Source organism: Myotis myotis, unplaced genomic scaffold, assembly GCF_014108235.1.
Source record: "Myotis myotis isolate mMyoMyo1 unplaced genomic scaffold, mMyoMyo1.p scaffold_m19_p_14, whole genome shotgun sequence".
Taxonomy (NCBI): Eukaryota; Metazoa; Chordata; class Mammalia; order Chiroptera; family Vespertilionidae; genus Myotis; species Myotis myotis.
The window spans coordinates 14,110,035-14,125,827 of NW_023416318.1; the positions used below are offsets into that span (position 1 = coordinate 14,110,035).

At 37.2% G+C, this 15,793-nt stretch overlaps 1 protein-coding gene across 5 annotated transcripts in view; it reads left to right on the forward strand.

Moving 5' to 3' along the window:
• GFPT1 (glutamine--fructose-6-phosphate transaminase 1) overlaps positions 1-15,793 on the forward strand; it is a 61,304-nt gene that overhangs the window by 21,543 nt on the left and 23,968 nt on the right. For 3 of the 5 annotated variants that reach the window (XM_036334280.1, XM_036334282.1, XM_036334283.1), the window contains 6 exons: positions 2,072-2,130; positions 6,094-6,228; positions 8,229-8,290; positions 8,694-8,773; positions 12,809-12,914; positions 15,439-15,602. In XM_036334280.1, coding sequence (XP_036190173.1) covers positions 2,072-2,130; positions 6,094-6,228; positions 8,229-8,290; positions 8,694-8,773; positions 12,809-12,914; positions 15,439-15,602 — 606 coding nt within the window. The remainder of the gene's footprint in view (positions 1-2,071; positions 2,131-6,093; positions 6,229-8,228; positions 8,291-8,693; positions 8,774-12,808; positions 12,915-15,438; positions 15,603-15,793) is intronic. The other 2 variants (XM_036334281.1, XM_036334284.1) reach the window with 2 other exon arrangements.

A 15,793-nucleotide genomic window follows, 5' to 3' on the forward strand; every position in this document is an offset into this window, starting at 1 on the left:
ATTTTATTTCAAATGAAAATATTTGCATTGTTCTGAGGTCACACCTATAAAAAAGTCATGTTAAACTCTGGCTGGTTTGGCTCAGTGAATAGTGATGGCCTGTGGACTGAAGGGTCCCAGGTTCGATTCTGGTCAAGGACACTTACCAGTGCAGCTGCATGTAGAAGGCAACCAATCGATGTGTCTCTCCTACATTGATATTTCTCTCTGTCTCTTCCCCTCCTTTCCACTCTCTCTAAAAATCAATGGCAAAATATCCTCAGGTGAGGATTAACAAAAAAATAAATAAATAAATAAAATAAAAAAATAGGCATGTTAAAATAAGTCTAGTTTCTGTCTTATTTTTCTTATTCCGTCTTTTCCTGGAAATAACCATTTAAAAGAGTCTATTCTTTTGTTTTTTAAAAAAGAAAAGAAAGTCCTGGCCAGGTAGCTCAGTTAGCGTGTCCCTCCGATACAGCAAGGTTGTGGGTTTGATTCCCAGTCAGGGCACATATAAGAATCAACCAATGAATGCATAAATAAGTGGAACAACAAAACTGATATTTCTCTCTCTCTCCCTCCCTCCCTCTCTCCTTCTTCCTCTCCCTCTTCTTTCCTCGCTCTAAAATTAAAAATCTATAATAATAAAAGCATAATATGCTAATTAGACCAGACATCCTTCTGGACGACCTTCTGGATGAAGTCGGGGCTTCTAGGGAAGCCCGGCTCCTGGGTGCCAGAGGGAAGCCAGTGCCGGCAGCTGGGGGAAGGAAGGCCTACTCTTGCACAAATTTTGTGCATCGGGCCTCTAGTTAAATAAGTAAATACATACAAAAGTATGTGTGTGTATATATATATGTATGTGTGTGTATATACATCCCTTTTGAGATAAGATTGTATAATTAAGAAGCTGCCGTTTTAGGTTTCTATGCTTCACATAATTATCATTGAACCAGATTAGAATGCTAACAACCTAACCTCTCAAACGTTTAATTCTGACAAGGCCTTTATAAAAAATTCCTAAAAACATATCTAGATTATATTTTGAGAAATTGGCTTTAATTAAGTCTTTATGTCAGCTGTTAGCTATTTATGATTCTCTGTGTTCTAGCATTAAAAATATTTAGTTTTTTTTTGGTAGTGGTAGTATTTTGTGGTATCATTTTTTTCTTTCTTAAAAAATCTAGTGAAAATGCTTAATTTATTATCTGGGTTGTAATGCATTTAGTCTTGACATTTAATGTCAGGTCAAAATATCAGATTGTTAAGTATTTTAAAAGCATTTTTATAATTTGATATAAAATTGAATTTAGTGGTAATTTCTCTCTTCACTTACATGAACTTTAAATAATAAATTCGTATTAGTGATCTTTACATTGTCAGTAGTTATAAATAATAATATTGTCAACTCTTGATTATCCATTTTTACATTCTTCAAAGTTATTTCATAAAGTTGAAAATTATCCCACTATCATGTGTATTTGATGTTGGAATTCTGTTTTAACATTTATTTATCACTTAGGAATTATCTGGACCTCAGATAAATAGATTTAATTATAGAACTGAATAATGTCTGGTTTTTCTTATTAATTTATTTAACTTTAGTTCTTAAGTTCATTTAGTGCAATCAGATAATTGTATTAGTTTGAAAGGTTTCTCTTTAAATTTAGGAATGTTTTATGCATAAGAATGGATGAATAAAGAAGTGAGAATAATAGTTATTTAGTTCAACCTTCTCAATTTGCAAATGAGCACATATACCCAAGGAATTTGCTCCTTTCACATGATGACATTGGGTTAGTAATTTAGCCACAGCTGAAATTGATGACTCTAGACACCAGCTTATTGTATTTCCCCACTGTACCCACCTCCCTGGCACTCTTTACTTCCACTAAGCCACATAAACTGTGCTGCTGATCTACCCAAGGATAACCTGGTAACAAAAAGTAGATACTACTTGATTACACCTTGAAGTATAGCATGTGACACATTTTTTGTCTTTTTTGAAAAATCTCTTTACCAGTAATGACTGTTTATAATGTTTACTAGACCTGTAATTTTTGGTCATTAATTTCTTTATCTCTTTTAGAATTTATTGTTATTCACAATGGAATCATCACCAACTACAAAGACTTGAAAAAGTTTTTGGTAAGTAAATTGACCTAAAAAGACCACCAGTGTTTGACAATACTTCTAATGAGAGCAGTGAGGTTGTTTGTTGAGATGTGCAATAAATACTATCTAGGTGTGATCAAGTAATACTTAAGACAGTTTCAAGGGTATGGTGGTTTATTGGAGTTTTCTTTGTCGACAGTGGAACATTTTTGTTCCTTATATGAAAAGGAAACAATTATTTGGCTTTGTTATGAATGATCCAGAAACTCAACTAAAATTGGAATTTTGGGGTTATGTCTTTTGCATTAAGAGGAACCTTGTTTGCCATTTTTAAAAGATTCTAGGATATGTAAGAGGAATCAGAACAGATTAAATGAAGGTTCTATGCCCTAAATAGCTATGTACTTACCTAGTAATGATCATGATGATGACTTTTATAATGGCTTCTCAGGTCTGTCCAACTGAACTTTCTGTAGTGATGGAAACCTTCCATATCTGTACTGTCCAATATAGTAGCCACTGTCCATATATGGCTTTTGAGCTAGTATGACTAAGGAACTAAATTTGAATTTATTTCACTTTAATCAATTTAAATTTAAATAGCCACGTATATCTAATGTCTATAGTATTGCATAGTAAAATATCATTGTTAAATAAAGAATTATTATATTCATTATGGGATTTGTTTTTATATTATATATTTTCTTATATTTTAATTATTTAAAATTTAATTCATATTGGCATATAGATTTATGTAAATATATTTTTATTGATTTTAGAGAAGAAGGGAGAAGGAGAGAGAGAGAGACATCAATGATGCGAGAGAATCATCGTTTGGCTGCCTCCTGCACGCCCCCTTCTGGGGATCGAGCTTGCAATCCAGGCATGTGCCCTGACTGGGAATCGAACTGTGACCTCCTGGTTCATGGGTTGGCACTCCACCACTGAGCCACACCAGCTGGGTTGTTTATTTTATTTTTATTTTTTAAAACTTTATTGTTGAGTATATTATAGATGTGTCCTCACCCCTCCCCACCTTTCTTCACCTTATTGTCCCCCTCCACTCGGATCCACCCTGCCTCAGGCCTTCACCCCTCTATAGTTTGTGTTCATGGGTAATGCATGTATGCATGTAAGTTCTTTAGTTAATCACTTTCCACCCACACCCCCCCTCTTCCCTCTGAGATTTGTTGGTGTGTTCCATGTTTCCATGTTTCTGATTCTATTTTATTCATCAATTTATTTTATTCATTAGATTCCTTGTTCATTTATTTTGATTTTTAGATTCAGTTGTTGATAGATATGTATTCATTGCCATTTTATCGTTCATATTTTTTATCCTTTTTTTCCTTCTTAAAGAAGACCCTTTAACGTTTCATTAATGCTCATTTGGTGGTGATGAACTCCTTTAGCTTTTTCTTGTCTATGGAGCTCTTTATCTGACCTTTAATTATAAATGATAGCTTTGCTGGATAATCTTGGTTGTAGGTCCTTGCTTTTCGTCACTTTGAATATTTCTTGCCACTCCCTTCTTGCCTACAAAATTTGTTGAGAAATCACCTGACAGTCGTATGGGTGCTCCCTTGTAAGTAACTAACTGCTTTTCTCTTGCTGCTTTTAAGATTCTCTTTTTGTCTTTAACTTTTGACATTTTAATTATGTCTTGGGTATGGGCCTCTTTGGGTTCATCGTGCACTTCCTGGACTTGTATGTCTTGTTCTATCACCAGGTAAGGGAAGTTTTCTGTCATTATTTTTTCAAATAGATTTTCAATTTCTTGCTTCGTTTCTTCTCCTTCTGGCATCCCCCTGATGTGAATGTTGGTATGCTTGAAGTTGTCCCAGAGGCTCCTTACACTATCTTCATATTTTTAGATTCTTTTTTCTTTTTGCTTTTCTGATTGGGTGTTTTTTGCTCCTTCATTCCAAATTGCTGATTTGATTCTCATCATCCTCTTCTGTTGATTCCTGTAAATTATTCTTCATTTCAATTAGTGTAGACTTCATTTCTGACTTTTCCTTTGTTATGTTGTTGAGGGTCTCACTAAGTTCCTTGAGGTTCTCACCAAGTTCCTTGAAGTTTTCATTGAGTTTCTTGAGTATCCTTTGAACTCTGTATCTGGTAGTTTGCTTGCTTCCATTTATTTAGTTCTTTTTCTGTTTTTCATTTGTGACATGTTTCTTTGTTCTGCATTTTGGCTGCTTTCCTGTGTTTGTTTCTTTGTATTAGGTAGAGCTTCTATGTCACCTGGAATTGTTAGAGTGGCCTTGTGTATTATGTGTCCTGTAGAGCCCTGTGGCTTAGCCTCCCCAGTCACCTGAGCTGGGCACTCTAAGTGTGCCCCTGTGTGGGTTGTATGTGCTTTCCTGTTGTAGTTGAGCCTCAATTGCTTTTGGCATCACTGGGAGGGATTGACCCCCAGGCCAATTGGCTGTGCAGACCAGCTTTGACTACAGAGGAAGAGCTGTTGTGTAGGAGACACCCTTATGGAGCAGGACTTGCTTTAGTGGGGCTTTGGTGCTCACCAAGTCTGCCCCTTCAGTATGTCACTGGTGGATGTGATAGGCTGTAATCTGGCATGGTCTGAAGCTGACCACCGGGTACAGTGGCTCTGGGGCCTCCTGGGAGGTGCAAAGTCAGCTACTGCTTGTGCCCTGCCTGGGGACACCCGTCAAGCTATGGAGTGATCTGCAGATGGCTGCTACTTGTGTTGGGCTTGGAGGTGCCCAGGAGAGGCCAAGGCAGGCTGCTGCTATTGCTGGTTCTAGGGCCACTTATCGAGAGGTATGGGGCATGCTAGGCCAGCTGCTGCTTGTTTGAGAGATATTAGGAAAGTCTGAAGCCTGAGCCAAGAGGCCATTTATATGGAAAAGCCACTACAAACAGGTTGGGTGGGCACACAATTTGGGTGTGGTGGGGTCTCAGGGAATCATGAGGGTGGAGTGAACTAGTGGGCCAGGTTGATGGATACTCAGATATTGCAACTGTCTGTTGGCATTGTGGCAGGGAGGTCTTCTCTGCACCTCTGCCAGCATTTTTGTGTGGGATAAAGCTGCCCCAGTTCTTGCCCTGATGCCAGACAAATTAGTTCCTCCCATATGTTCCTGGATCCTTTCAAGTTGCTGCCCCAGCACTGGAGCTCAGAGGCAGTGAGTCAGAGTAAGTCTGTGTGTGGGCCCTTTAAGAGGAACTGCCTGGGACTTCAGCAACCCAACTGTGCCACAATCTCCACTGGTTTTTATAGCCTGAAGTTAGAGACTTCTCTTCCCAGGGTCTGGTGTGGGGCTAGGCCTGAGGGGTCTGGTATGGGGCTGGAACCCTTTGCTCCTCATTAGGAACCTCTGCATAAGCCAAGATAGTCCTCTTTTTTTTTTAAAATATATTTTATTGATTTTTTACAGAGAGGAAGGGAGAGAGACAGAGAGTCAGAAACATCGATGAGAGAGAAACACCGATCAGCTGCCTCCTGCACATCTCTTACTGGGGATGTGCCCGCAACCCAGGTACATGCCCTTGACAGGAATCGAACCTGGGACCTCTCAGTCCGCAGGCCGACGCTCTATCCACTGAGCCAAACCGGTTTCGGCTCAAGATAGTCCTCTTGATTAAAAAGATAACACATATGGATATCGGACCAGCCCCTGCGCCTCTGCCCCTCCTACCAGTCTCAATGTGTCTACTTCTTTAATTCTCTAATTGTAGGACTTCCATTCAGCCAGATTTCAGGTGGTTCTGAATCATGGTTATTTTCTAGTTTAGTTGTAATTTTGATGTAGGTGTGGGAGGAGGCGAGTACTGCGTTTACCTATGCCACCATCTCGACTTGCCTCCTGTTACCTTAATTTTGAACAGTGGGTAATGGCATATGGTGGTCAAAAAGATTAGAAATTGATTAGTGAGATTTTTGAGGGAAAAAAAAAAAAATCTGTAGATAAGATTTGGATATGATGAATATTTCCTTAAATGTGTCAATTTTTTTTTTCTTTCTAATTACAGGAAAGTAAAGGTTATGACTTTGAATCTGAAACAGACACAGAAACAATTGCCAAGCTTGTTAAGTACATGTATGACAATCGGGAAAGTCAAGATACCAGTTTTACTACCTTGGTGGAGAGAGTTATCCAACAATTGGTATTAAATCACACTTTAAAAAAATTATTTTTTAATTACAATTTTCACTCAATAGTGGTTGGGAAATCATATACTTTACAAAGTGTTCCCCCTGATATTTCTAGTACCCACCTGGCACCATGCATAATTATTTCAATATTATTGACTATATTGCCTGTGCTGTACTTTACATCCCTGGGACTATTTTGTAGCTGCCAATCTGTACTTTTCTTAATCCCTTTACCTATTTCACCCCAACCTCCCTCACCCCTGGCAACCAACAGTCTTTAAACTACCCCTTTTTAAAGGTAATTATTCCAAACATTAATCATAATATATCTTTTTTTAATAATATGTCCTTAAAATTAAGTTTGAGAAGCAGGAACTATGCTAATTTTAAAATATTTTTGGCTTTTACTTTTCATATATAACTTTTCAACCTGAATAATTTTGAGGGATTGTTGTTTCACTGATGAACCCTCCTTTCCCACACGCTTAAAATCCTGCTTCTTTCACTGTACTTTTGTGTTAGGGGAATTGAAGTAACCTAAAATCAGTTTGTCCAAAACGTATGCATGCATACACACACACACAAACACATACAAACCCATACATACCACACACAAACATGCATACAGTATACATAGACAGGGACTCATCATTTTCTTGCTTCCTGCTCAGGTTAGTTTCAGTGAAATGTACACTTTTTATTCTGGGATAATGTTTGCTTATCTCTGAGTAGTCTAGTCAACTCCTTATTTTTCGTTATGGGGACTTTTCCTTGGCTCTTTGCCTCTATGGAAAAGTATTTCCCAGTCCAAGAGAAAAGTGGTATTCTTTTTGATCCCATCTAAAGTGCCCTAAATAAAGATTAAAGATCCACAAAAGTCCAAATGCATAGTGATTTCTATCCCCCTCCCCCACTCATAGCTCTAGCTTTCCCATTTAAAAGCCCTTTACTTCTCAGTGAAGGTCCAGCCCTCATTTCCCACCTCCTCCCATCCTTATGATATCTACAGTAAAGGAGGAGACAGAAAGATGAAGAAAATAGAGGTCCATTCCATCCCTTTACTCAAGGCAGAGTATTGTGCCTTCCCAGTCTTGTCTTATTTCTACTCAATGTATAACCCAGTTTGTGTTCTATGGTGTTTTCTTCCTTCTCCTACCTCATGTTCCTCCTTTATTCATTCTTGATTTCTTTAGGCCCTGTCCTTGAGGAGGTTGGGTGGAGGGGGTGGTATGATATGCATGTTAATAATTGTGATTGTATATATTTATCTCCAATGTCAAGGTAAAAAAAAGTGTAAGTTAACAGTGGTATAAAATGGGTTTTGGGTATTGAACTTAGGTCCTTTCCTAATTCTATCTTCCCTTTATTAATGTATAATATGGGAGATATGATTGATTTATTGAGAAACATTGGTAGTATGTTTGAATTTTTTATAGGACTTTCAGCTATAAAAACCCTAGAACATTTTATTGATATAACTAGAGGCCCAGTGCATGGATTTGTGCACGAGTGGGGTTCAACTGGCTCACCCCAATGGGGGCCCATAGGCCAGTCCAGCGGGGGGGATGGGCTGTGGGTGGTTGGCTGGCTGGCCCCACTCCCGATTGGGATTGGGGGGGCTGATCGGGGCCTGAATCAGGCCAGTTGGTGCCGCAGTATGTGTCATAGCCACCAGTCATTCTGGTCATTCTGCCATTCCTGTTGCTGGGCTTTTATATATATAGATTAGACCAAAAAAAAAAAAATGTGTTCTTTCCATTAAAATGGTCTGTTTTGGAGCTATTTATCTATTGAGCCTATTTGAAGAGTAAGCTTGTTTAAAAAGTGACTCTTTTATACACCAAAGCTCAAGAGGAAGTGTCTGCCTAATATTTAGACTCATTTATAAACTAGTGCAAAAAGTGGTTATGTAAACAAAAAGTTTCTGTGGTAAAGCCAGTATGTATTAGACATGTCACATTTGATAATTGATTATCATACGTATTGCTGACTCATTTTTTTCCCTCCATAGGAAGGTGCTTTTGCACTTGTATTTAAAAGTGTTCATTTTCCTGGCCAAGCAGTTGTCACAAGGTATGTGTAAATTTAATAATGCCTAATAATTATATGTATTTTGAAACTTTTGAATTATAAGTTTATTCTCTGTACACTATAAATGTTCCCTTCACCATAATGGCCTGTATAGCAACTACTCAGTTTTGCTCTTGTAGTGTGAAAGCTGCTGTAGAAAATATGTAAAAGAATGGGCATGACTGTGTTCCAATAAAAATTGAACACAGATTTGCTTAGCTCTGTTATTGAATGTTTTGTTTAAAACGTCTGTTTATATTGATCTGTTGTTATATCTGAAGTTGAGCTTGGAGGGAGAATTTAAACTTTATTTGAAGAGTGTTCTGTTGTCATCACATATAAATTTTATATCATTCATGTGTGGTTTGTAAAAATGGTTTAATTATGTTTAATTTTGTACTAACAGACGAGGTAGCCCTCTGTTGATTGGTGTACGAAGTGAACATAAACTCTCTACTGATCACATTCCAATACTCTACAGAACAGGTAAAAACTGTTCCTACATCATGCCATGGGTAGAATGTATAAATTGAATGCAGTAGATAATGAAGAATTGTTTTCCTTAAATTGAAATAAATGCTTCTTTGGTCAGGTCCACTCATATATACTTCTGTCTAGACATGAAAAGTACTTGTTTTGTGATTTCTCTGACAAGTAGAATTTTTTTCTGTTGTATATCCATAGCTAGGACTCAGATTGGATCAAAATTCACACGGTGGGGATCACAGGGAGAAAGAGGTGGGAAATGCACTGCATGGATGGGGAGGAATCTTATCCTGTTTTGTTTATGCTTTACTAATTCTTTGTTCTTGGAGTGAATGAATGTGCTGGGCCTCTAAAAATGTGCTTATTTTATGGGGAAATATATTTTGACATTTTTTCTAACTTGCAGAGTATATTTTGTCTGTCTGCTTTTGGCATTTAGGAAACTGCTTTTAGTAATTGGTTTCTTTAAAGTCTCTGAGATTTGAAAAAAATAGTTTTTTTCCTTTGCTTTAAATTAAAATCATGTAGGATACCTTATTATAACTAAGATGCCAAGATGGGGAAAAGAGCATTGTGTTCTAGACTACTACAGATTGGACTTAGTTACAATTTGAATAATTCAGCCTAATTTTTAACTGACATAGTCGGTTTTAATGGTTTTTATTTTATGCATGACATTTTATTTTTAGATTTACATTCAGTATCTTGATTGGCTTTGTTTGGATTTGGAATTGTTCTTTTTTAATAAGTTTGAATTTTTTATAAGACTTTCAGCTATATGAACTCTGGAACATTTCATGGATATAATTAGATTTTTAAAAAGATGTGCTCTTACCATTTGCTTATTACTAAAAGTAAATTCAGGAAATTAGAACTTATATTATTAATGTGTAATTCTTGATTTCTTGAAAAAAATTTAGCGAAATACTCTAAACCTATTCATCTTTAGATTGTAACTGCTTTCACTATTTTATCTGTAGCAGATAAAAGTTCTGAGATGTTAGAATTTTTTATCTTCCTCATCCCCCTCCCTCCCTTTTCAGAAGAAAAACTAGTCTATCAGTGAGAGTGCAAATTTTGGATCCAGAGTTCCAGATTTCTGTTAATAATTCTGCTGTGTATACATTACCTATATATTACCTTGTACATTGTTTTAAGCTTTTAGAAACAATGGGAAAACGTTGGCTAAGGTTTTAAGAAATTGGAGGAAACGTTTATCACGGAACAGATCTTTTTGAGATGAGAGTTTCTGTTTTAGTAACCCTTACTTCTCTAGCTCCTAATAGGTAGGGAGTGTGCTCAACAGAGTAATTTAAAAAATAGGCCTCTTATTGAAGAGGCTGTGTAAAGAGGAGAACCCTGAACTGGCTTTTAGGCTGTTACTATTTTCTCCAGGTGACCAAATAAAGTGGAATGATGATAATTGTATTCCACTTAAATGAAATCAGATGAGAGAATATAGAAAGACATTTTATAGATTTTAAGAGTCATATAGGTGTCAAGTAGTAGTGTTCTTTTCATTTAAATTGGCAATGATACCTTAACTTCTTCTGAATATTATAATTAAATATACTTTGTTACTTGAAGAATGAAATAACCAATATTTGGAGAAAGAATATGTATAGTGAAACTCAGCCCCATTAGTGCATTATATAACCAAAGCTGGTTGTGTTTATTTAAAAAAATGTAGGTGCTGGGCTATCATTTTGCCTATTTTTTTAAAAAGATGTTTTTATTGATTTTAGAGAGAGGAAGGGAGAGGGAGAGAGAAACATTGATCAGCTGCCTCCTGCACGCCCCTTACTGGGGATTGAGCCTGCAACCTGGGTGTGTGCCCCCACCAGGAATCTAACTGATGACCTCTCGGTGCATGGGACGATGCTCAACCAAATGAGCCACACCGGTCAGTATGCATTTTACGTATTTCCTGATTCACTTTTTATTTTTTTTAAATATATTTTTTATTGATTTCAGAGAGGAAGGGAGAGGGAGAGAGAGATAGAAACAGCAGTGTAAGAGAGAATCATTGATTGGCTGCCTCCTGCACACCCCCAACTGGAGGTCGAGCCTGCAACCCAGGCATATGCTCTTGACTGGAATCGAATCTGGGACCCTTCAGTCCACAGGCCGACGCTCTACCCACTGAGCCAGACTGGCTAAGGCTTGATTCACTTTTTGAAAGACAATAAAACTCACTCTTTTTCATGTAAAATTTCCTGAGTTCTGTCAAATGCAAACAGGTGTGTAACCACTACCACAGTCAAGATACAGAAAAATTCCATCCCTCAAAAAGTTCCCTCTCACTGCCACTTTGTAATCAACCCTGGTCCCCATTCTCAGCCTCTGGCAGACACTGATCTGTTTTATCTGTCTTGAGTATTATCTTTTCTAGGATGTTACCTAATACTTATTTTTTGAAGTGCAGTATCTTTTCTGCTATTGAATTTGGATGGGAAGAAATATTTGGTTTTCATGCCTAAACCTCACCAAATAATCATGGATTGTGGAGAACTTTGGATGTGTATTTCTAAGAATAATTACTTCCAAGTCTTTATAGACATGCATTTTAGAGGATTAACACATTATGAATTTTTTGCAAGTATATTTATGATGATGTCTGGTCATTGTGTACGTAGGTTATATAGTTACTATGTCCTGATTTTAGAGAAAGGTGCTCTTTTGTCTCTTTGACATTTATATAGTCTTCAATTAATAGATTAAAAAATATATTTGCTAATTTGTCAAATTTCAGTATGCTTTCCAGTTTTGACTTTAGCTGTGAATGAGCAAAAAGGAAAAAAATCTTCATCAGTGATTGACGAATTAAGTAGAGATGCCAAAATTCTAAAGTGCTAGAATTAAGAGGATATTGTCAATGCAAATGGACCATTACTCCTTTTTTCGAACTTAAATGTTAGAAAACTCAGTTTTTGTTTTTGTTTGTTTGTTTTTTAAAATATATTTTATTGATCTTTTACAGAGAGGAAGGGAGAGAGACAGAGAGTTAGAAACATCGATGAGAGAGAAACATCGATCAGCTGCCTCCTACACACCTCCCCCTGGGGATGTGCCTGCAACCCAGGCACATGCCCTTGACCGGAACCGAACCCGGGACCCTTCAGTCTGCAGGCCGACGCTCTATCCACTGAGCCAAACCGGTTTCGGCAGAAAACTCAGTTTTAAGAAAGAAGAGGTTCTGCATTTATATTTTCATTCCTTATTTGTTAGAGTTATAAGCGTCTCTGTTTTGTTTTTAAATTACAGTTAGTGGAGACTATATCTTGATTTGTTAGGTCAGTTTACTATTTTTTTAATTGTTTGCTTTTTATTTTTTAAAAAATAGTTTTTTATTGATTTTAGAGATAGAAGGAGAGAGAGAGAGAAAGAAAGAGAGAGAAAGATAGAAACATCTATGAGAGAGAAATGGCCGCCTTCTGCATGCCCCACATTGGGGAATGAGCTCACAACCCAGGCATGTGCCCTGACTGGGAATTGAACTGTCAGCCTCTCAGTGCATGAGTTGATGCTCAAACTCTGAACCACACCAGCAGGGCACAAAATTATTATTAAACTCTAGAGAAGTTTTGTTATGAGATAATAAAAATTACTATGCCACTTGTCTTTATTTTTTATTATACAATTTTGATATTTTTAATGTGATTTTATGATAAGTTTAGGTATACAAACATGTATTAGTTCCATATATATATATATATATATATATATATATATATATATATATATACACACTTTCTTAAAAAAGAGTGATATTAATAAAGTGTTTTGATTTTTACCTGGAAAAGAAATATTAAAAACATTTATATTATAGCACAGTTATCGGCCGTACTCTCTTTGATAGTTGTTATTTCACTGTACATGCTTTGTCTGTTTTTCTTCTTGCATGGAAATAAGTGATCTTTTTTTTCAGCATTTAAAGCTGCTCAAATTACTTTGTGTTGCTATGGTTTTTTGTTGATTTTTCTAGAAAATTATGTATATTTTACTACATGCTTAGCTATTAACTCTGCGCTCTAGGCAAAGATAAGAAAGGAAGCTGCAATCTCTCTCGTGTGGACAGCACAACTTGCCTTTTCCCTGTTGAGGAAAAAGCGGTGGAATATTACTTTGCTTCTGATGCAAGGTGAGCTCCCTTAGTTGATTCAAAGAGAATTTGTAGTGAAACTTGTGATGCTACAGGAAACCAGAAAGTCATTTTGTATTAATGTGGTCATGTTGTACAGGAGAACTTTGTTAATTAAGAAAGTGAACGTGACCTTTTTTTGGAGATGGGTTTTAAGAACACCTTTTCTCTCAATTCAAAGCACATAGATCAATAAAGAACAGATAATAAACCTTGAGACTTGTTCCAATGTATTTATGCTGAGCTCATGTATTTTTTTCTCCTTTTTTAGGAGCCTTATCTAGGTTTTATAGGGAGGAGAGATTTTTAAAAATTTATTATTTATTGATTTGAGAGAGAGAGAGAAATAGAAACATTGATTTGGTGTTCCATTTATTTATACATTCATTGGTTGTCTCTTATGTGTGCCCTGACTAGGGATTGAACCCACAACCTTGGCATATTGGGACAGTGCTATAACCAACTGAGCTACTCAGCCAGGGCAGGATGAAAGATTTTAGATTGGAGTGTTAATAGTTTAGTATCCTACCAAGTATAGGAAAGTTGCTAAACCATTTTACTTTTAGTCTAATGTAGACGTTTATCTTTTTAATTCAGAAGTAATTGGCAACATAATCAGTTTTACAAAGGAAATAGTACTAGACTATGTGAGAAAATGCAGTGGGATGCTTAGATGCATTTATAAATGAAATACTAATAATCCTATATAATAAAAGGCTAATATGCAAATTGTCCCCTCAACCGGCAGTTCAACCGGGAGTTCGACCAGGGGCCAGGGCTGGCTGACCAACCACCTATGGTCCCTTCCCCCAGCCGGCCCTCCCCCTGATCATGGCTGGGGCCGGCCAGCCAACCTCCCGCGTCCTCTCCCCCTGGCTGGCCCTGTCTGATCGGCTGCGATTAGCTGCCCCCCTGCCCCCTGCACGAATTTGTGCACCGGGCCTCTAGTAATGGATATAAAATGGAATCATTCAAATTGCTAACATGTATTTGAGTCATTCATTGTGCCTGAAAGTAGAGGGACCTAAAAGTGAAAACTGATGGAGTTTGGGACTTTAGAGAATTTATTATCTCAGTGGGAAAACAAGCTTTATGCTTTAATGTTTTACAGGTGTATAGTCAGTGCTAAGATGTGTCATTGCCGTCATTAAGTAGGTTTGTTACAGAGTTGACGCTTACAGCTTAAATAAAAGAGGTTGCAGAAACACCTCAGCCGTTTTTTACTCATTCATTCATATGGTCTTAACTGCATACTAGCAAAGCATGTACTGTGCTTAGGAGATAATGGTGAGTAAAAAATATTATTTGTCATTAAGGAGCTCTTTTTTATTTTTACATATCTTTATTGATTTCAGAAAGGAAGGGTGAGGGAGAAAGAAACAGAAACATTAATGATGAGAGAGAATCATTGATTGGCTGTCTCCTGCGCGCCCCCTACTGAGGATCGAGCCTGCAACCCAGGCCTGTGCCCTTGTCCAGAATCGAACTGGGGACCCTTCAGTCTGCAGGTTGATGCTCTATCTGCCGAGCCAAACTGGCTAGGGCAAGGAGCTCTTTCTAATGGAGAAGACAAATTTTAATCAATAGTCACACAAGTGTAGAATTCCAGCTGTGATGAGAGTTATAGAATGCTTATAACAGGTGACTTACCCTCATGAGTAAACTTCTTTAAGGGAATGATGCTTGAAATGAGAGTTAAATAGGTGAGAGATGGAGGAAAGGACATTCATTCTCTGCAGATTGATCAGCCTGTGAGAGCTTGGGATGGGTGGGAGTGTGGGCTGGAATAGAGGTGGGAAATGAGGCTAGAGGAGGAGGTAGGGGTCACAGTTACGCATTTTGTTGATTTCCTAAGAGCCAAAGGGAAGCAGTCATGTGGTTTGCTGGATGAGAGAGAAATCCTGATCAGAGTTGCCTTTTGATATTCATTTTGGCAGAAATGGACAGTGGATGGAGAGAGATTAGAGGGAATGTGGGTGGACAAGTTAGGAGGTTGCTATAGTAGTTCAGCAGAGTTGATGATAGCTTGAACTGGTTTGTGGTGGTGGACATAGAAGCTTTGAGAAATACTTAGGAGTTAAAATTGGAGTATTTGGTGATGGATAGAATGAGGAAGAAACAACCATGTTTTCTTTCAGATCTAATCTAATTTGGTTTAGGTTGCTGCATAGAGATCCTTTTATTTACTGTCCACAGTGACCACCCCTCACCCTGACTTCCCTGTAAGGAATGGCATCAATAACCAGAAAGCTATCAGAAATATTGCAGAATGATAGAGTTTGTATTTTTTTTTTAAGTTTATTTTTCAAATATAATGTTACATGCAATAAACATTAATATTTCAAGAAAAAAAGGATTTCAAGTATAATAATACTACCGAAACTGTACTAACAGTATATCACAAAAGTTGTAGGAAATAATTAAAAATCTGAGTTTTTATTTAAATTTGATTTTTGTGTCCTAATGATAGTTTTAATAATCATCCTTGATTATTGATTGTAATATGTTCTTGAATGTTTTATAGTGCTGTCATAGAACACACCAATCGCGTCATCTTCCTTGAAGATGATGACGTAGCAGCGGTGGTAGATGGCCGTCTTTCTATCCATCGAATTAAACGAACTGCAGGAGATCACCCTGGAAGAGCTGTGCAAACCCTCCAGATGGAACTCCAGCAGATCATGAAGGGTGAAAGTTTTGTCATGTTATAGCTTGGTGTCCTTATTGGAAAGGGTTCATTCTACTTCCTGTCCTAGTGTAGAAATCTGGTAACACAGTGCTGAGTGAAATTGTCCACATGAGTAGTGAAGGGACAGCCACAGGAAAAGAGATGATTCTTTGAAGAAATTATCTGTTAGTTTTATAATAGTTTTCCTCCA